Below are 14877 nucleotides of genomic sequence, written 5' to 3'. Positions count from 1 at the left end.
CCACCAGCAACACTGGTACTATAAATGATTCTAATAGCTAGTTTTGTTGTATGCGGAACATGGTTTTGAGGAGAAAAAAAATATCTCAGACAATCCCTTTAAATACTGCATTTTAGATGCTATTTTCTATACGTGAAATTAATTAGGTTACTTCCCTATTCCATACCAATCAAAAACCGTTAAATAATCCTGACATAGGAGCCCGGTTCAGTCATAGGGCTCTAAAAACTTTGAGGTCTAAGGGACATATTTGGCCTATAGTTTTAGGGCTCATTCACACAGGCGTCAAAATCACGCAGGAGATAGCCACGCAAAAAAGTCGTAGCTAATTTGCACAAAAATTGCGTGAATGGATGACTTTTTAATGCTAAAGTCTCGAGCTGCATCAGCATTGAAACAACACTGATGAGTGATGGAAAAAATATGCTGCCCCAAAGTCCCTCTGAGCAGCAATTTTTGTCTTTTTAAAGCTGTAAATTCATGTTAGTCCCTGGCGGGGATGAAGGGAGTCCCCATCAGTGATCAAGGGAACCCCTGTCTGGCACTATGTTCATCCCTGCCGGAGCTTCCCATCGTCATGGGGATGATGGGACTCCCCAGGGCATCTCTTCATCTCCCCAGGAAGTCCCCTCATCCTCTCAATGAAGGAAAACCCGGGGAAGATGAAGGGAAGCCCCAGGGAGTCCTCTCATCCCCGCAATCATGGAAACCCCTGGGTAGATGAAAGGGGTCCCCCGGGGCTTCCCTTCACCTCTCTCTCTCCAATGAAAAAAGCCCATCTACGGGGATGAAGGAGTTTCCTCCAGGGCTTCCCTTCATCGCCAGGGACTCCTTTCATCTCAGCGGGGAAGAAAGGTTTCCCCTGCACGGGAGAAGAAGGGACTCAATAGGAAACCATTGAGTCTAATATTCACATATTTTCTCGCGTGCGTAAATTAGCTGCACAAATACCCTCATGTGAATGAGCCCTTAAACTGCCCACAAAGTCAATTGAATCATTTATGGTTCTGAAAGGGTTACCCTGGTGTTTCCTGACCATGGTTTAGTTCCAATCCCCGTGTCAAGTTCCATTGATGCTACCATATTCCAGTGTCAGTTATATGATTACCTTATTGGGCAGCAAACTGTGCAGTGTCTGCTGCTTGGTGTTTTGTGCTGAACCGAGGAACAGATTCCAGTGGTGCTATTCTAATCCCGTTGACAAGTGGCCGCGACAATCTGCAAACCCCAATGATAGTAGCTTTGTTATCTTGGTAATCTTAAAATTAGAGAGAGGCCAGAAGAAAAATGTAAAGTGTGTGGTTCTTGAACGTTGTTTCCTCCGCTTCCAGCTTAAGAATGACTCATTTGCTACATATGCTGCTGGCTTTAGATGTGCATGAAGCAGAGTTCTCACTCCACTTGATATGTGCAGCTGACTTCCTCTTCCGCGCTCCAGTAAATTACCAGCAAAGACACAAAGTAACCACAAAGGAAGTCTCAGAACGGCTGTGGCTTCTGCGCAGTTGCTACTTTTCATTGATTTACAATAGTATCTGCAACTGGCAACAATCCGAGAGCAATCTGTGACTCCACGCTGGTTCAGAACATTCTCTGCAGCAGATCATGTTTTAATGGTATTAACAGAGGAATGCTGTGTGTGGCTTAGTGTGTACATTACTGTTCGCATCTATATTCCGCACACTGGCTTATTTTGAACCATTATGTTTTTATATGTGGAAGTGATTAGACAACAAATATGTTCGGTATTATTGTACCTTGTCACCACCAGAAAAATGGGTGGAGACCTAAAGTGACAGCTTAGGGCTAGGGTACGCCCCTAAAGGTCCTGATTGGCTGCCTGCAGGAAGTATCTTGTCACCACAGGAAGTAGAGGTGGAGACAAGATTAACAGCTCAGTGATGCCCCCTGTTCTTGATTCGCTGCAGAGCTGTCTCCTGTGCAAGTCCTGGCAGCCCACAAACCTTCTCCCGGTCTCCCTGCTCTGTCACTCAGCGCTGCGCTGTTTCTCGAATCCCGGCCCTGATTTCACCTCCCTGCTGCTGCTGTCACTGTCCCTTGCTCCACTCTGTCCGCCTCTATTTTCCAACTAATCTCTCCAGTGCTGCTGTCACTGTTCCTGCCTCCCCACTGTCCGTATCTTCCCCAGCCCTGATGTAGCCATCCCGGTTCTGCTGTCGCTGTCCCTGCCTCCCCGCGCTGTCTGTCTCCATTTTCCCAGCCCTTAGCTCATCTCCCTGCTCCATTGCTTTCTGCCCGCTTTTCTGCTCTTTGTCTCCATGCCTGCTGCTTTCACTTGTCCTGCGGTCTGCCTTCTCCCCTCTCTGCTCTGCTGCTGGCAGATCCCCAGTGCCGACCTCAAATCAGCGCTGACAGATGATTTTTTTCCTGCAGTGCTGCTGGGAGGCCGCCGGTGGAGACACTCAGTGCCAGAGACGGAGAGTGGCAGAGCGGGTAACCGACACATTGCAAGTCCTAGTAGCATGGGAACTAAACTTTGGCTTGGATGGAGGGTTAGGGTGACAGTTGGTTTAAGTGTTATGGTTAATTATTAGCTGTAAATGCTTCCATTCCCGACCATTTGCAGCTAATAATGTCACCCTAACACTTAAACAAACCCTCACCCTAACCCTCCATCCAAGGCATCCATGGCAGGCAGCCAATCAGGACCTTTGGGAGCATACTCTAGCTCTAAGCTGTCACTTTAAGTCTCCACCCATTATTCTGGTGGTGACAAGGTACAATAATACTGCAAACCCAGACCCCTGAGGATAGCATTACGTTGGTAAAGCCTATTGTTGGGGGATTTTCTGTGCTATTAGTAACCCTAGAACCATGAGGATGCCACTACATTGTGAAACATGTTGGAGGGGATTTTCTATGGTACTAATTAGCCCAGACCCTTGAAGACGCCATTACGTTGGTGAAACCTATTTATGGCAGGAATTTTCTATGTTACTAGTAACCCCAGACCCCTGAGCATGCCACTACATTGGTGAAACATGTTAGGGGTGTTTCTATGTTTCTTTTAACTCAACTTGCAGACCTGTAGATATTATTTAGACAGAGTCATTAGTCTGCAGCAGCAACTTGCTTGATATATAGCTACTAGCTATTTCATTCTACGCATGACTGTGTATCTCACACATGCTGTCATTCGCAGTCTTCATTTTTTTTTTGTTCCCGCTCTGTCGCCTCAAAATGTCGCATATCAATGTCGCCCATATGCAGTGTAATTACATATGGACGGCATTGATTACGTATCTATAGAGAACCATAGGCTCTATCGCTCGTTATATGTTTGCTCTTTCGTAATATGCAATGCATACACGCAAATGCGAGTGAAACCTCAATGTATTTGATTGCCCACGAATTACCATGTACATTGCGTGCATAATACACGGTAAACCTGCATATACATCTTTTTTAAGGTGGTGGCTTAGCTGACTACTGACAGCCAGGCTCCGGCTCTAACTGTCTGTGGAGAAACCTCAGATCCTGGCAGCTCAAAACTTTATATGTCACAATCAATAGCAACTGCAGCATGAAAGGAGAAGGGGGCTTTTTCTGTCAGCCATCAGTATCCTGCAGTGCGATCACAAGATACCAATGGGTACCCATGGCATTCGGAAGCCTAACAGAGGCCTTCATGTCTGCCTTGTAATTTAGACTATTAGGCCCCGCCTCCCACAGAGTTTAATAGGTTGTTATCATAAGCATTGCAGAATGCACTACATAAGTAATGCAGTGCACTATACTAGCGATCGAACAATCACATCTTGAAGTCTCCTTCAGCGACTAAAAGAAAGCATCAAAAACATTCGCTAAAGTTTCATTTAAAGAAAAAAATCCTGCTAAAAAAACATTTTAAATGGCCAAAATAAAAAATAACACATAACAGGTATCACTTCGTTCATAACAACCCAAACAATGAAAATATTTTGTTATTTAATGCACAATGAATGCTGTAAGAATAATTTTAAAATTTGATTGCAGAATTGCTATTTTTCTTTTGTTCGCCTCCCAAAAAATTATTAAAAAGCAATCCAAAAGTCACATGAACCTCAAAATGGTACCAATAAAAACTGCAACTCTTCCCACAAAACGAAGACCTCACAGATCTCCGTTGTTGGAAAAATAAAAATGTTACGGGTTTTAGAATGCGGTGATGCAGATTCAATGTTTTGTTTTTTTCAAAAACATGTTTTTATTGTGCTAGATTGGTAAAAAAAAGGGTAAAAAATCTATTAAATTTGATTTTGCGGTAATCGTGCAGGTCAGATAAGAAAGTTATCATGGTATTTTTACCAAATAGTGAACTCTGTAAAAACAAAACCCCAAAACAATGGCGAACTTTCTAGATGTTTTTCTATTTGCCCCGCATAGAGAACAATGGGCGCTATCGCTCATTATACGCGGCAAAATAGAACATGTTGCGTTCTTGTTTGCTCTCACGTAATATGCAATGCATACAGGCAAATGCGAGCGAAACAGCATAAGTCAATGTATTTGATTGCCCGTAAATTACCACATATCACACGCATGTACATCGCATGCATAATACATGGTAAACTTACGCTCGTGTGAGCCCGGCCTTACCGAAGACTTTATGATTCTTTTTATTTCCAGTCTTTTCCATAACTACAAAAAGTTACATTAAAATGTGAATTGGGCCTAAAGCCCGTCCCATTGTCAATGTCAGTTGTCGTATTTCGTTCCTTTAGTATGTGTTTTTTATCACTAAGATGATTCTTCTTTCATTCCTTTCTTATAATGTAAGTAACTTATGTATTTAATTAAAATGTATTGTGCACTAAATGTATATTGGTTGATAACTGCTAGTGCAATTATATCTGCTACCATGGTGGCTTTACTACAGCACATAAAAGGTGTATGGTAGTCAGAAATCTGCCCTAGACTCTTCTGGTTCCTTAAAGGGGTGTTCCCATCTCCCCGTTTTACCTTCTCTGGTGTTCTGTGGCTGGCTGCTTCCTGGTTTCCCCGGGCAGGACCTCACCTCCTCATTGGCAGTCTGAATGTGCACTCCCCTGCTGCCCTTGTGTTAGCTGAACTGTAACCATAAAAACCTCCCCGCATGATTCATCCAACAGTGCTAGTTGTTGCCTTGTTCCGCCCCCATTCTGGTTCCTTAAAGGAGTGTTCCTATCACCCCGTTTTACCTTCTTCTCTCGGGTTCTGTGGCTGGCTGCTTCCTGGTTTCCCCGGGCAGGACCTCACCTTCTGATTGGCAGTATGAATGTGCACTCCCCTGTTGCCCTTGTATAAGCTGCACTGTAACCATAAAAATCTCCCCGCATGATTCATCCAACAGTGCTAGTTGTTGCCTTGTTCCGCCCCCATTCTGGTTCCTTAAAGGAGTGTTCCTATCACCCCGTTTTACCTTCTTCTCTCGGGTTCTGTGGCTGGCTGCTTCCTGGTTTCCCCGGGCAGGACCTCACCTTCTGATTGGCAGTATGAATGTGCACTCCCCTGTTGCCCTTGTATAAGCTGCACTGTAACCATACAAATCTCCCCGCATGATTCATCCAACAGTGCTAGTTGTTGCCTTGTTCCGCCCCCATTCTGGTTCCTTAAAGGAGTGTTCCTATCACCCCGTTTTACCTTCTTCTCTCGGGTTCTGTGGCTGGCTGCTTCCTGGTTTCCCCGGGCAGGACCTCACCTTCTGATTGGCAGTATGAATGTGCACTCCCCTGTTGCCCTTGTATAAGCTGCACTGTAACCATAAAAACCTCCCCGCATGATTCATCCAACTGTGCTAGTTGTTGCCTTGTTCCGCCCCCATTTCCCCTTTCTTCATTACCTCCTTTCCCCACCTGCTCCAGTTTGCCTTCACCTGCTACTGTCCATTTCTGTAATTCACATAGAGATAGCAGATACTTAAGGTACCTTTAGGGTGCTTTAGAAAGAACAATTATCATTCAAAAACTCGTTTAGATTGAACGATTATTCACTGTCGCTCGTTTGAACATGAGCCAACGACTGAACACCGAAAGAGAATCGCTCGCTTCGCGTTCATCATCTATTTTATGCAGTCATATCAATCCTAGTTAGCTCGTTCACTTCCTGTTCTGTTTAAACAGCAATTGTTCAGCCTTTCACATTCACTAATGTGAAAAACCAAACGATACCAAACGGTTCTCAATGAACGAGTCAACGATGAATCAGCCTACATAAACAGGCTCCCAGAGAGCGAACACGCTAGCGATGATGTCATTCACTCGTTTGCTCATCTATGATGATGTCATTCAATCAGCTCATCTACAAGAAGCCTTATACAAGGCGGTTATCACTGAATTACTATTGGAAATTGCAAATTTGTTCCATGTACATGCGGCTGCCGATAGGATACTGGCCAACAAATTGCCCATTTGTCATTTTGAGTTGTTTGGTTTTCAGCTCGTGTAAACAGGAGTCACTTAATCCTTGAGCAACTGCCTGTTTACCATGAATGGAGGTAGGTGGGCCAGAATGATCTCCGCCCCACTCAACCTCCATTTACAGAACGACTATCGCCCCTGTGTAGAGCACAAGTATCATAGACGCTGGGATGGCTGCTGATGACTGCTGTTCTGTATAAAGAGACAGTTAAGGCCGCTTCACTGACAGCCTTGATAAGCCCTTAAACAGAGTAGATCTATTGATCTCCGTAGAATGCCTCTTGAGCTACTGAGCATGCCCAGAATACCTCCTATTGGGATGAATTACAGAGCAGTGTCCGGGTGGTGGTCAGTCTCCTTGACAATGGACTTCATGCTGTGAAATTTGAAAAAGGAAGGTATCTTTGCAGCACTGCATGCTGGACATCGGGGAATTTGGTGTATTGTTCAATTTCACTCATTAGGCAGAATATCCATTGATTAATGAGATGGGAATATCCCTTTAACCTTAATATCAAGTCAAGTGCAAGGAAGTGGATGGACAAGGTGAGCGGAGCTGTTTGCTGTTTTCTGCATACCACTCCATATAGTTGCAACAGATCCCAGAGGAAGATAATACTGATTGCTTTTATTAATGTGTGTACATAAAATGTAACTTATATTTTATCTTTTTACAGAACCACAATTAATAAGGGACTTCAAGATTTGAGTAAAGTAGCTCCAGCTGGTGAAACATACATGCATGAAGGCTTTATGAAAGTAAGTCATAAATAGATAATAGTTCTGGCCTTGTTGATGCTCAGCCCCTTAGTGTCCACCAGTACGCCTTTTTATGGTGGTCACTAATGGGCCTTAAACCTGCGTATACAGCTTTTTTAAGGTGGTGGCTTAGCTGACTACTGACAGCCAGGCTCCGGCTCTAACCACCAGAAATGGAGAAACCTCAGAGCCTGGCCATTTAAAACTTTATATGTGACAATCAATAGCAACTTCAGTATGTAAGTAGAGGAAAGGGGCTCTTTTTTTCACCCATCAGCATTCCACAGTGCGATTACAAGATACCAATGGGTTCCCATGGCATTCGGAAGCCTAAGAAAGGCCTTCATGTCTGCCTTGTCATTTAGCCTATTAGGCCCCGCCTCCCACAGAGTTTAATAGGTTGTTATTATAAGCATTGCAGAATGCACTACATAAGTAATGCAGTGCACTATCCTAGCGATCGAACAATCACATCTTAAAGTCCCCTTAAGGCCTTAGTCAGACGGGCGTTTTTTCGCGCGATTTGCGGATCGCATGACGGATGCGCAGTCCGCAACCGCGTGACCGGTGCGCGCAAGTCGCCCGCAAATCGCCCGAAAATCTGCTCCTAGCCGCGTTTCATTAGAAACGGGCCGGAGCTGTCCAGCGCATTGCATTCAATGGAGATGGCAATACAGCCGGCTCCATTTAAAGCAATGCGCTGCGGGCGAGCCCGGGATGAATTGTCGGTAAGGGCTTAAATATATAAGCCCTTCCCAGCAATTCATCCTAAAATGTGTTAAAATAAAAAAAAATTGTATACTTACCTTCTCCCGGCAGCCAGAGCTCCGTGCGGCCGTCCTGCAGTGGGTGTGAAGGGGGTGTGAGTCAGACCTGCCCCCTGATTGGCTCAGCGCTGAGCCAATCAGAGGCATGTCTCACTCACACCCATTCATGAATTCATGAATGGGTGTGAGTCAGACCTGCCCCTGATTGGCTCAGCGCTGAGAGGCAGCAGTCACTCACCCATTCATGAATTCATGAATGGGTGTGTGAGTGTTTTCAGCCTCTGATTGGTCAGGGCTGTGACCAATCAGAGGCAGATCATTCAGCAGACGGGGATTTTAAAGCCCCTCCGGCTGAATAGTGCCAAGAAGCAGTTCGGGAGAACTGACAGCGGCCGCGGCTGGACTCCGGCTGCAGCGGAAAGGTGAGTATACAATTTTTTTTTATTTTAACACATTTTAGGATGAATTGCAGGGAAGGGTTTATATATTTAACCCCTTCCCGACAATTCACCCCGCACACGCCGGCAGCCCATTGCTTTCAATGGAGCGGCTGTATTGCCGCTCCATTGAATTCAATGGGCAAACATCGTTCTTCTCTGCCACAGCTGTTACAGCTGTGGCAGAGAAGAATGATTTGTCTTCTATATGTTCTCAATGGGGTCGGCGCTGCTGTCGCCGGCCCCATTGAGCGCATATAGAGAAGAGAACAGGAATCGCAGATCGCAGATAGGTGCGATCTGCGATTTGTTGTTCTATAATTTATCGGACGAGCGCATAAAAAGCGCTCATGTGTCCGATACCATTGCAAAGCAATGGTTTTAAAAAATCGACAGACGCATGCGCATGCGCAAATCGCGGCTAAAAACGCCCGTCTGACTAAGGCCTCAATGTTTTGTTTTTTTTTCTTTTCAGAAATGTGTTTTTATTTGATTGATTAGTAAAAAAATGTTAAAAATTAAATTTGAAATCAGATTAATCATGCTCCTCAGATTAGAGTTATCATGATATTCTTACTAAATAGTGAACTCTGTAAAAACAAAACCCCAAAACAATGGCGGAAATTCTAGATGTTTTTCTATTTGCCCCAATAAAAAATGTAATGAAAGTTATACAACACTTTATATGCACCCAGAGTGCGGCCATTACAATGTGCAACCCCCCCCCCCCCCCAAAACAAGCCCTCATACGGCTATGTTAATAAGTTATAGCACTTGCAATCTGACAATGAAAATCGCTTGGTTTTGAAGGCATAAAATCCTATGGTCCTTAACCCATTAAGGACCAGGCATGGTAAATATACGGCGCCTGGTCCTGGGCTTAAAGCACCGCTGCTAGTAAAATTATGGAGGCGCTTTAAGCCTCCTGCATCTACAATCAATCAGAGACAGGACGGGTTATCAGCTGTTAGTGACAGCTGATAACCCGGAGGAGAAGGCAGTAGGGGTTTTTAACCCTTCCTGCCTTTTCTTTCCTCGAGTACACAGCGCTCAATGAGCACTGTGTACTAGAAAGTGAAAGTACAGTGTAACTTTCACTACAGAAGCCCCGGGGGTCATGTGACCGCTGGGATTCCCTGCTATAGCAGAGCTGCAGGGTCATACTAGAACCTGGCCAGCTCTACCAGTGACTAATGTCACTACAGGGGTTGGTTTTCCCTGTAAATGGGGCTCCTATGGATGCGGATCCTATGGACGCCCCAGCTACAGTGGGAAAGTGTCAAATGAAGAAAAAAAAATGAATGTCCCCCAGAGGTCTTACATGACGTCATGGGGGACATAGGTAGTAAAAAAAACATGATTGCATACATAAGTAAAACAATATTACAGAAGTAAACACCAATATATTCATAAGAAAGAAAATAACACAAACCCGACGCCAACACAAACCGTCGCCGTATGTGCCCTGTAAACCAAAACCATACATACTATATATCAAAACGTCCGAAATAAATAGAGGAACTCGTTCCCATACTTTATTTTATCATAAATATACTAAATAAAAAAAACTAACTATTAATGTTAAAAAATCTTTTTTTTAGCATTTCACCCCCAATAAAACTAAAAAAACTGAAAAAAAAGTCAGTGAAAAAGATATTTAAAAAATCGCCCTATATGTCACGGAAAAAAAAATGCTGTAAAAATAATTTTGGTAGCTAAAGGAAACAAAATGAGGCAGTAAAACCACCACATGGGTAAAATCCCTAAAAAGCGTCTGGTCCTTAAGGTACAAAACAGCCTGGTCCTTAAGGGGTTTAGGCATAAAAGGTTCATCACCAAGAATTTAAAGGGGTGATCCAAAGATTGCAAATTATACTCTATCCACAGGGGGAAAAACTGTCTGATCAGTGGAGTCCAACCATTGGAATCCCCATGAATCACAACAATAGGAGTCCAGTGTCCTCCTGGAGTGGCAGTCGGTCATGCATGTTGCCGTTCTCTTTATCGCTGTAGAACTGCCGGAGAATTGCTGAGTCCTTGCACTCAACTGCCTTCAGCAGCCCCATGTAGTGGCTGTGTGTATGTCTGGCCGCAGTTCCATTCACACAGGGAAATCCATGGGGGCTCCATTTTTATGATCATTGGGGATCCCAATGGTCGGTTTTGTGGATAGGGGGTAACTTTCAAACCTGCCATAACCCTTTTAATGTCCATGCAAATAAAATCCTATTTTATTATTCCTACCTTATACTGTATCTAATAAGAGGATTACTTCTTTGTCTGACTGGCCACTGATTTTCATCATTAAAACTAGTATAGTATAGTATGTTCTAAAATATTACATCTAGTTTCAACTCCCATAGATTTGTTCATGGTCTTTGCTGCTAACTGCAAGGCCCTTATTGTCACAGGGGATAACTTTTGGTTTCTGCTACCTACTTTTAAAAAATCATAACTTGTTTTTTTGCAGAAGGAGTTGTATTTCTCAGTGTTTAATGTATCATATAATGTACTGAGAAACTTTTTAATTAGAGTAAAAAAACACAACTGTCCCATGTTTGTAGGGGTGTTGTTTTTGTGGTGTTAAAAATGGTGCAAAAATGACATTCTGACTTTATTTTGCGGGTCTGTACGATTACAACATTAACAAATGTATTAAAGGGGTTGTCCCGCGAAACAAAGTGGGGGTATACACTTCTGTATGGCCATATTAATGCACTTTGTAATGTACATCGTGCATTAATTATGAGCCATACAGAAGTTATTCACTTACCTGTTCCGTTGCTAGCGTCCCCGTCTCCATGGTGCCGTCTAATTTTCAGCTTCTAATCGCCCGATTAGACGCGCTTGCGCAGTCCGGTCTTCTTCTTTTCTGAATGGGGCTGCTCGTGCTGGAGAGCTGCTCCTCGTAGCTCCGCCCCGTCACGTGTGCCGATTCCAGCCAATCAGGAGGCTGGAATCGGCAATGGACCGCACAGAAGACCTGCGGTCCACCGAGGGTGAAGATCCCGGCGGCCATCTTCGCAAGGTAAGTAAGAAGTCACCGGAGCGTGGGGATTCGGGTAAGTACTATCCGTTTTTTTTCAACACATGCATCGGGTTTGTCTCGCGCCGAACGGGGGGGCTATTGAAAAAAAAAAAAACCCGTTTCGGCGCGGGACAACCCCTTTAAGTTTTTATTTGCTATACTATTTTTAACAAAATTAATTATTTAAAAAATGGTTTCTTAGGCCTCATTTCCAGGGGCACGCACAGTTTCTAACGGGGCTCGCAGCAATGAGGCCAAAAATGTCCTTATACTCACCTGTCCGGACACTGCGGGTCTCCCCTCTGTCGCAGACGGATCTTTTTTTTTCTGCACGGCGGATGTGCTCAGCACATTTTTAAAAATCTCCTGCTCTCCCGCGGATACGTGGCACAGCACAACGACAGCTGCCGGTGTGCCGCGGATCTGGACAGTTTTCATTGACTTCAATGGAAGCCGTCAGTGCAGGAGATCCGCAGGAAAATGGAGCATGCTGCGATTTATTCCCGCACGTATGATCCGCACGCAGGGGAAAAAAATCACATCCACAAGCATTTATTTGCCCTGCGGATGCTAATACATTCCTATTGGCTTCTGGAGCTGAGGATCTCCGACGCGGGAGACACGTGCAGACTTTATTATTAAATTCCGCACATGGACATTGGGCCTAATCGTATCGCTTTGGAATACATATGACCTTATGGTTATGGTTGCTTTTTATCACATTATTTCTTGGAGAAAGGGCGATCAAAGCACAGCAAACATGTATTTTTTTTTTTCTGCCGACATTCAACATGCAGGATAAATAATCCAATATTTTAATTAATTGGACTTTATTGATGCAGCGATACCAAATATGTCTTGTGTTTTTTTTATTATGAGTATGGGAAAGGTGAGTTTTTTTTAATGTTTAGTATTCTTTATTTTTTATAATAATAAACTTTATATTTCACTTATTTTTACTTTTTTCCCCATACAGTCATTTTTTCGCATTTGCTTAATACCATCTACTGTGGCTATAAAAAGTCTACACACCCCTGTTAAAATGCCATGTTTTGTCTTGTCAGAAAAGACGTCCGTTTTTCCTCCCCACCCCACAGCCCAGACATATGAAGAATACAGGAGATGGTTGTCACATGACTACTCAACCAGTACTTGCCAGAAACTCCTGCAGCTCCTTTATTGTTGCTGTCGGCCTCTTGGCCACCTCCTGGACCAGTGTTCTTCTGGTCTTTTAATGAATTTTTGAGGGGCATCGAGTTCTTGGTAATGTCACTGTTCTGCCAATTTTAATCCACTTCTCAATGATGTCATCACTGTGCCCCATGGTACATGTAATGTCTTGGAGATGTTTTGGCCCCCTTCTCCTGAATGACACCTTCCAACAATTAGATCCCTTTGACCTTCTGTAAGATCTTTATGGACTAACTAAGAAAGTGTCAAGAAAATCCTTCTAGAACAGCCGAACTTTATATGAGGGAACGAAGAATCCCTGTAAATAATGGCAGCAAAGGGTTGACTACTATTTATTATAAATTTAAATGTGATTGGCTGATTCTGAACACAGCCACACCCCCAAATATACGAAGATGTTCACACTTATGCAACCACATTATTTTAGTTTCCTATTTTTATTATTCCCCCCTAAATAATTTCAGCTGTCTTTTCAATGGAATTGTACAGAAAATGAGTCCCATTGAAGATAGAAATACATCTGAAATGATTCATCTTTGTTGACAAAAACCTGGCATTTAAACAGGGGTATGTAGACTTTTTATATCCACTGCAGTACTTCTGCCTTCATTCTAGTCTGTCCTGTTAGGCAGAAAACATGGCAGCCCTGGGGACCTTCAGAAGGCCCTAGACTGCCATGAGAACGAAACAACACTATCTCATCCCAGGAGGGGCCAATCAGGACCCAGAGTGTCTATCAGGAATGTAAATGCCACTGTCAGAATTAACAACTGCATTTAAAGGGTTAACAGCCATGATCAGCACTGATCCTGACTGTTGCTGGAGGGTGTCAGCTGTCAGAGACTACTGGTACCCACTGTGTGTATGCATGTCTAAAAGCATCAAGGAGTTAATTGTATGATGTTTTACTTGGTCACATGAATACAGTGGTGCCTAAAGTTACAATGGCTTTGGATTACATTATTTTGCAGTACATGTAGTATAGTGGTTGTTCCTGGACTATTGCAACATGAACCCATATTCAACATACAGTGTCTCAGACAGTGCCGATTGGCGGCACCTGTGATTGGCTGGACAATCCAGCCAATCAGAATGGGCATTTCACTAGTAAATCCTCCAATTTAGGGGTCTTTTTATCTCCTCCACTGCATGTGAGTTTTTCAGCCCTTTTGTCCAATTATATATGCACTGACCCATTCATACTAAATCTGAGGAAACATGCAAAATTGGAAATAGTTTGCTACATACAGTACATAGTTGCTAATGTGGGAGCTTACTGGAGCCTGATGCATGGAGCCTCACCGAACCCAATAAACAAGTACGCCTCTATGCTCCCAATATTGGTAACTGCAGGCAGAGACAAATTGTTGTCTAATTTTGGGAATTTGTTTGAAAATAGGTTGTGTAAAGTTTTTGACCAGATTACTATAATGAAGGCAGCTCTTGTCCATGGACTTAGTCCAGTATTGCCCTATTCCCTTGGATGTATGTCATCAATATTTGATGGGTTCAGGGCGACAATAAACGTCACCTCTGCAGATTGATTGATAGAATTAGTGAGCCAATGGATACAATATAAAAACATGGCTTCTCTCTTCTAAAAACAGTGCCACATCTGTCCAGAGGTTGTGTGTGGTAATGCAGCTCAGCCCTATTCAGTTCAGTGAAGCAGAGTTTCAATAGCAGTCACTACCCTTGGTGCAGCTTTCTAGAAGTCATGTTTTTCTAATACAGTGCAACTTTTTTGACTCCATGTCATCATTTCAGTCACAAGAACATTGTGTCTTATTCATGATTATTCATGCTATATTATTGTGTTATATGAAAACTTTCCATCAACGTCACCGTAGTATAAGTAGCACCAAAAACCTTCTTGTTCTTATTGCTGGTGAATACTCTGATGGCAGCTGAGGCCACAATATGGAGGCACATTGGTAGAGAGTCAATTACAAACCCCATCGATTGCCTTATTCTGTAGTTCGTGCATCAGTGGTCCAACTGGGGTTCTGTGAGAGCGTATCACCCATATGGGGTTTTGCATTGATTGTTGATAAAAAGGCAATTTTCCAACTAGGGTTTTAAAATTATAACTTTCTGTCAAATGTTTGCTGCATGAGCTATGACCTCACTGATAAAGATATAGGGCGCCATTGAAATAAGAAAGTCTATGACTTAAAATAAACACATTTCCTGCGACTACACAGCTTTCCTAAGAAAGCTACTGCGACCCAAAAACATACGGTTGCGAAAATATGCATCTTTTATTGCTTCTTCTTTCAAGGAATGAAGCAATTTTA

General features: G+C 43.3%; 1 protein-coding gene across 2 annotated transcripts in view; it reads left to right on the top strand.

The window, feature by feature from the left end:
- ANTXR2 (ANTXR cell adhesion molecule 2) overlaps positions 1–14877 on the top strand; it is a 208188-nt gene that overhangs the window by 40074 nt on the left and 153237 nt on the right. For both annotated transcript variants that reach the window (XM_066574248.1, XM_066574247.1), the window contains exon 5: positions 7076–7157. In XM_066574248.1, the coding sequence (XP_066430345.1) occupies positions 7076–7157 (82 nt within the window). The remainder of the gene's footprint in view (positions 1–7075; positions 7158–14877) is intronic.

The sequence above is a fragment of the Eleutherodactylus coqui genome, chromosome 7 (genome assembly GCF_035609145.1).
Source record: "Eleutherodactylus coqui strain aEleCoq1 chromosome 7, aEleCoq1.hap1, whole genome shotgun sequence".
In the NCBI taxonomy this organism is placed as follows: domain Eukaryota; kingdom Metazoa; phylum Chordata; class Amphibia; order Anura; family Eleutherodactylidae; genus Eleutherodactylus; species Eleutherodactylus coqui.
The sequence above is the reverse complement of the archived record's forward strand: the minus strand, read 5'-3'. Positions and strand labels throughout refer to the sequence as shown.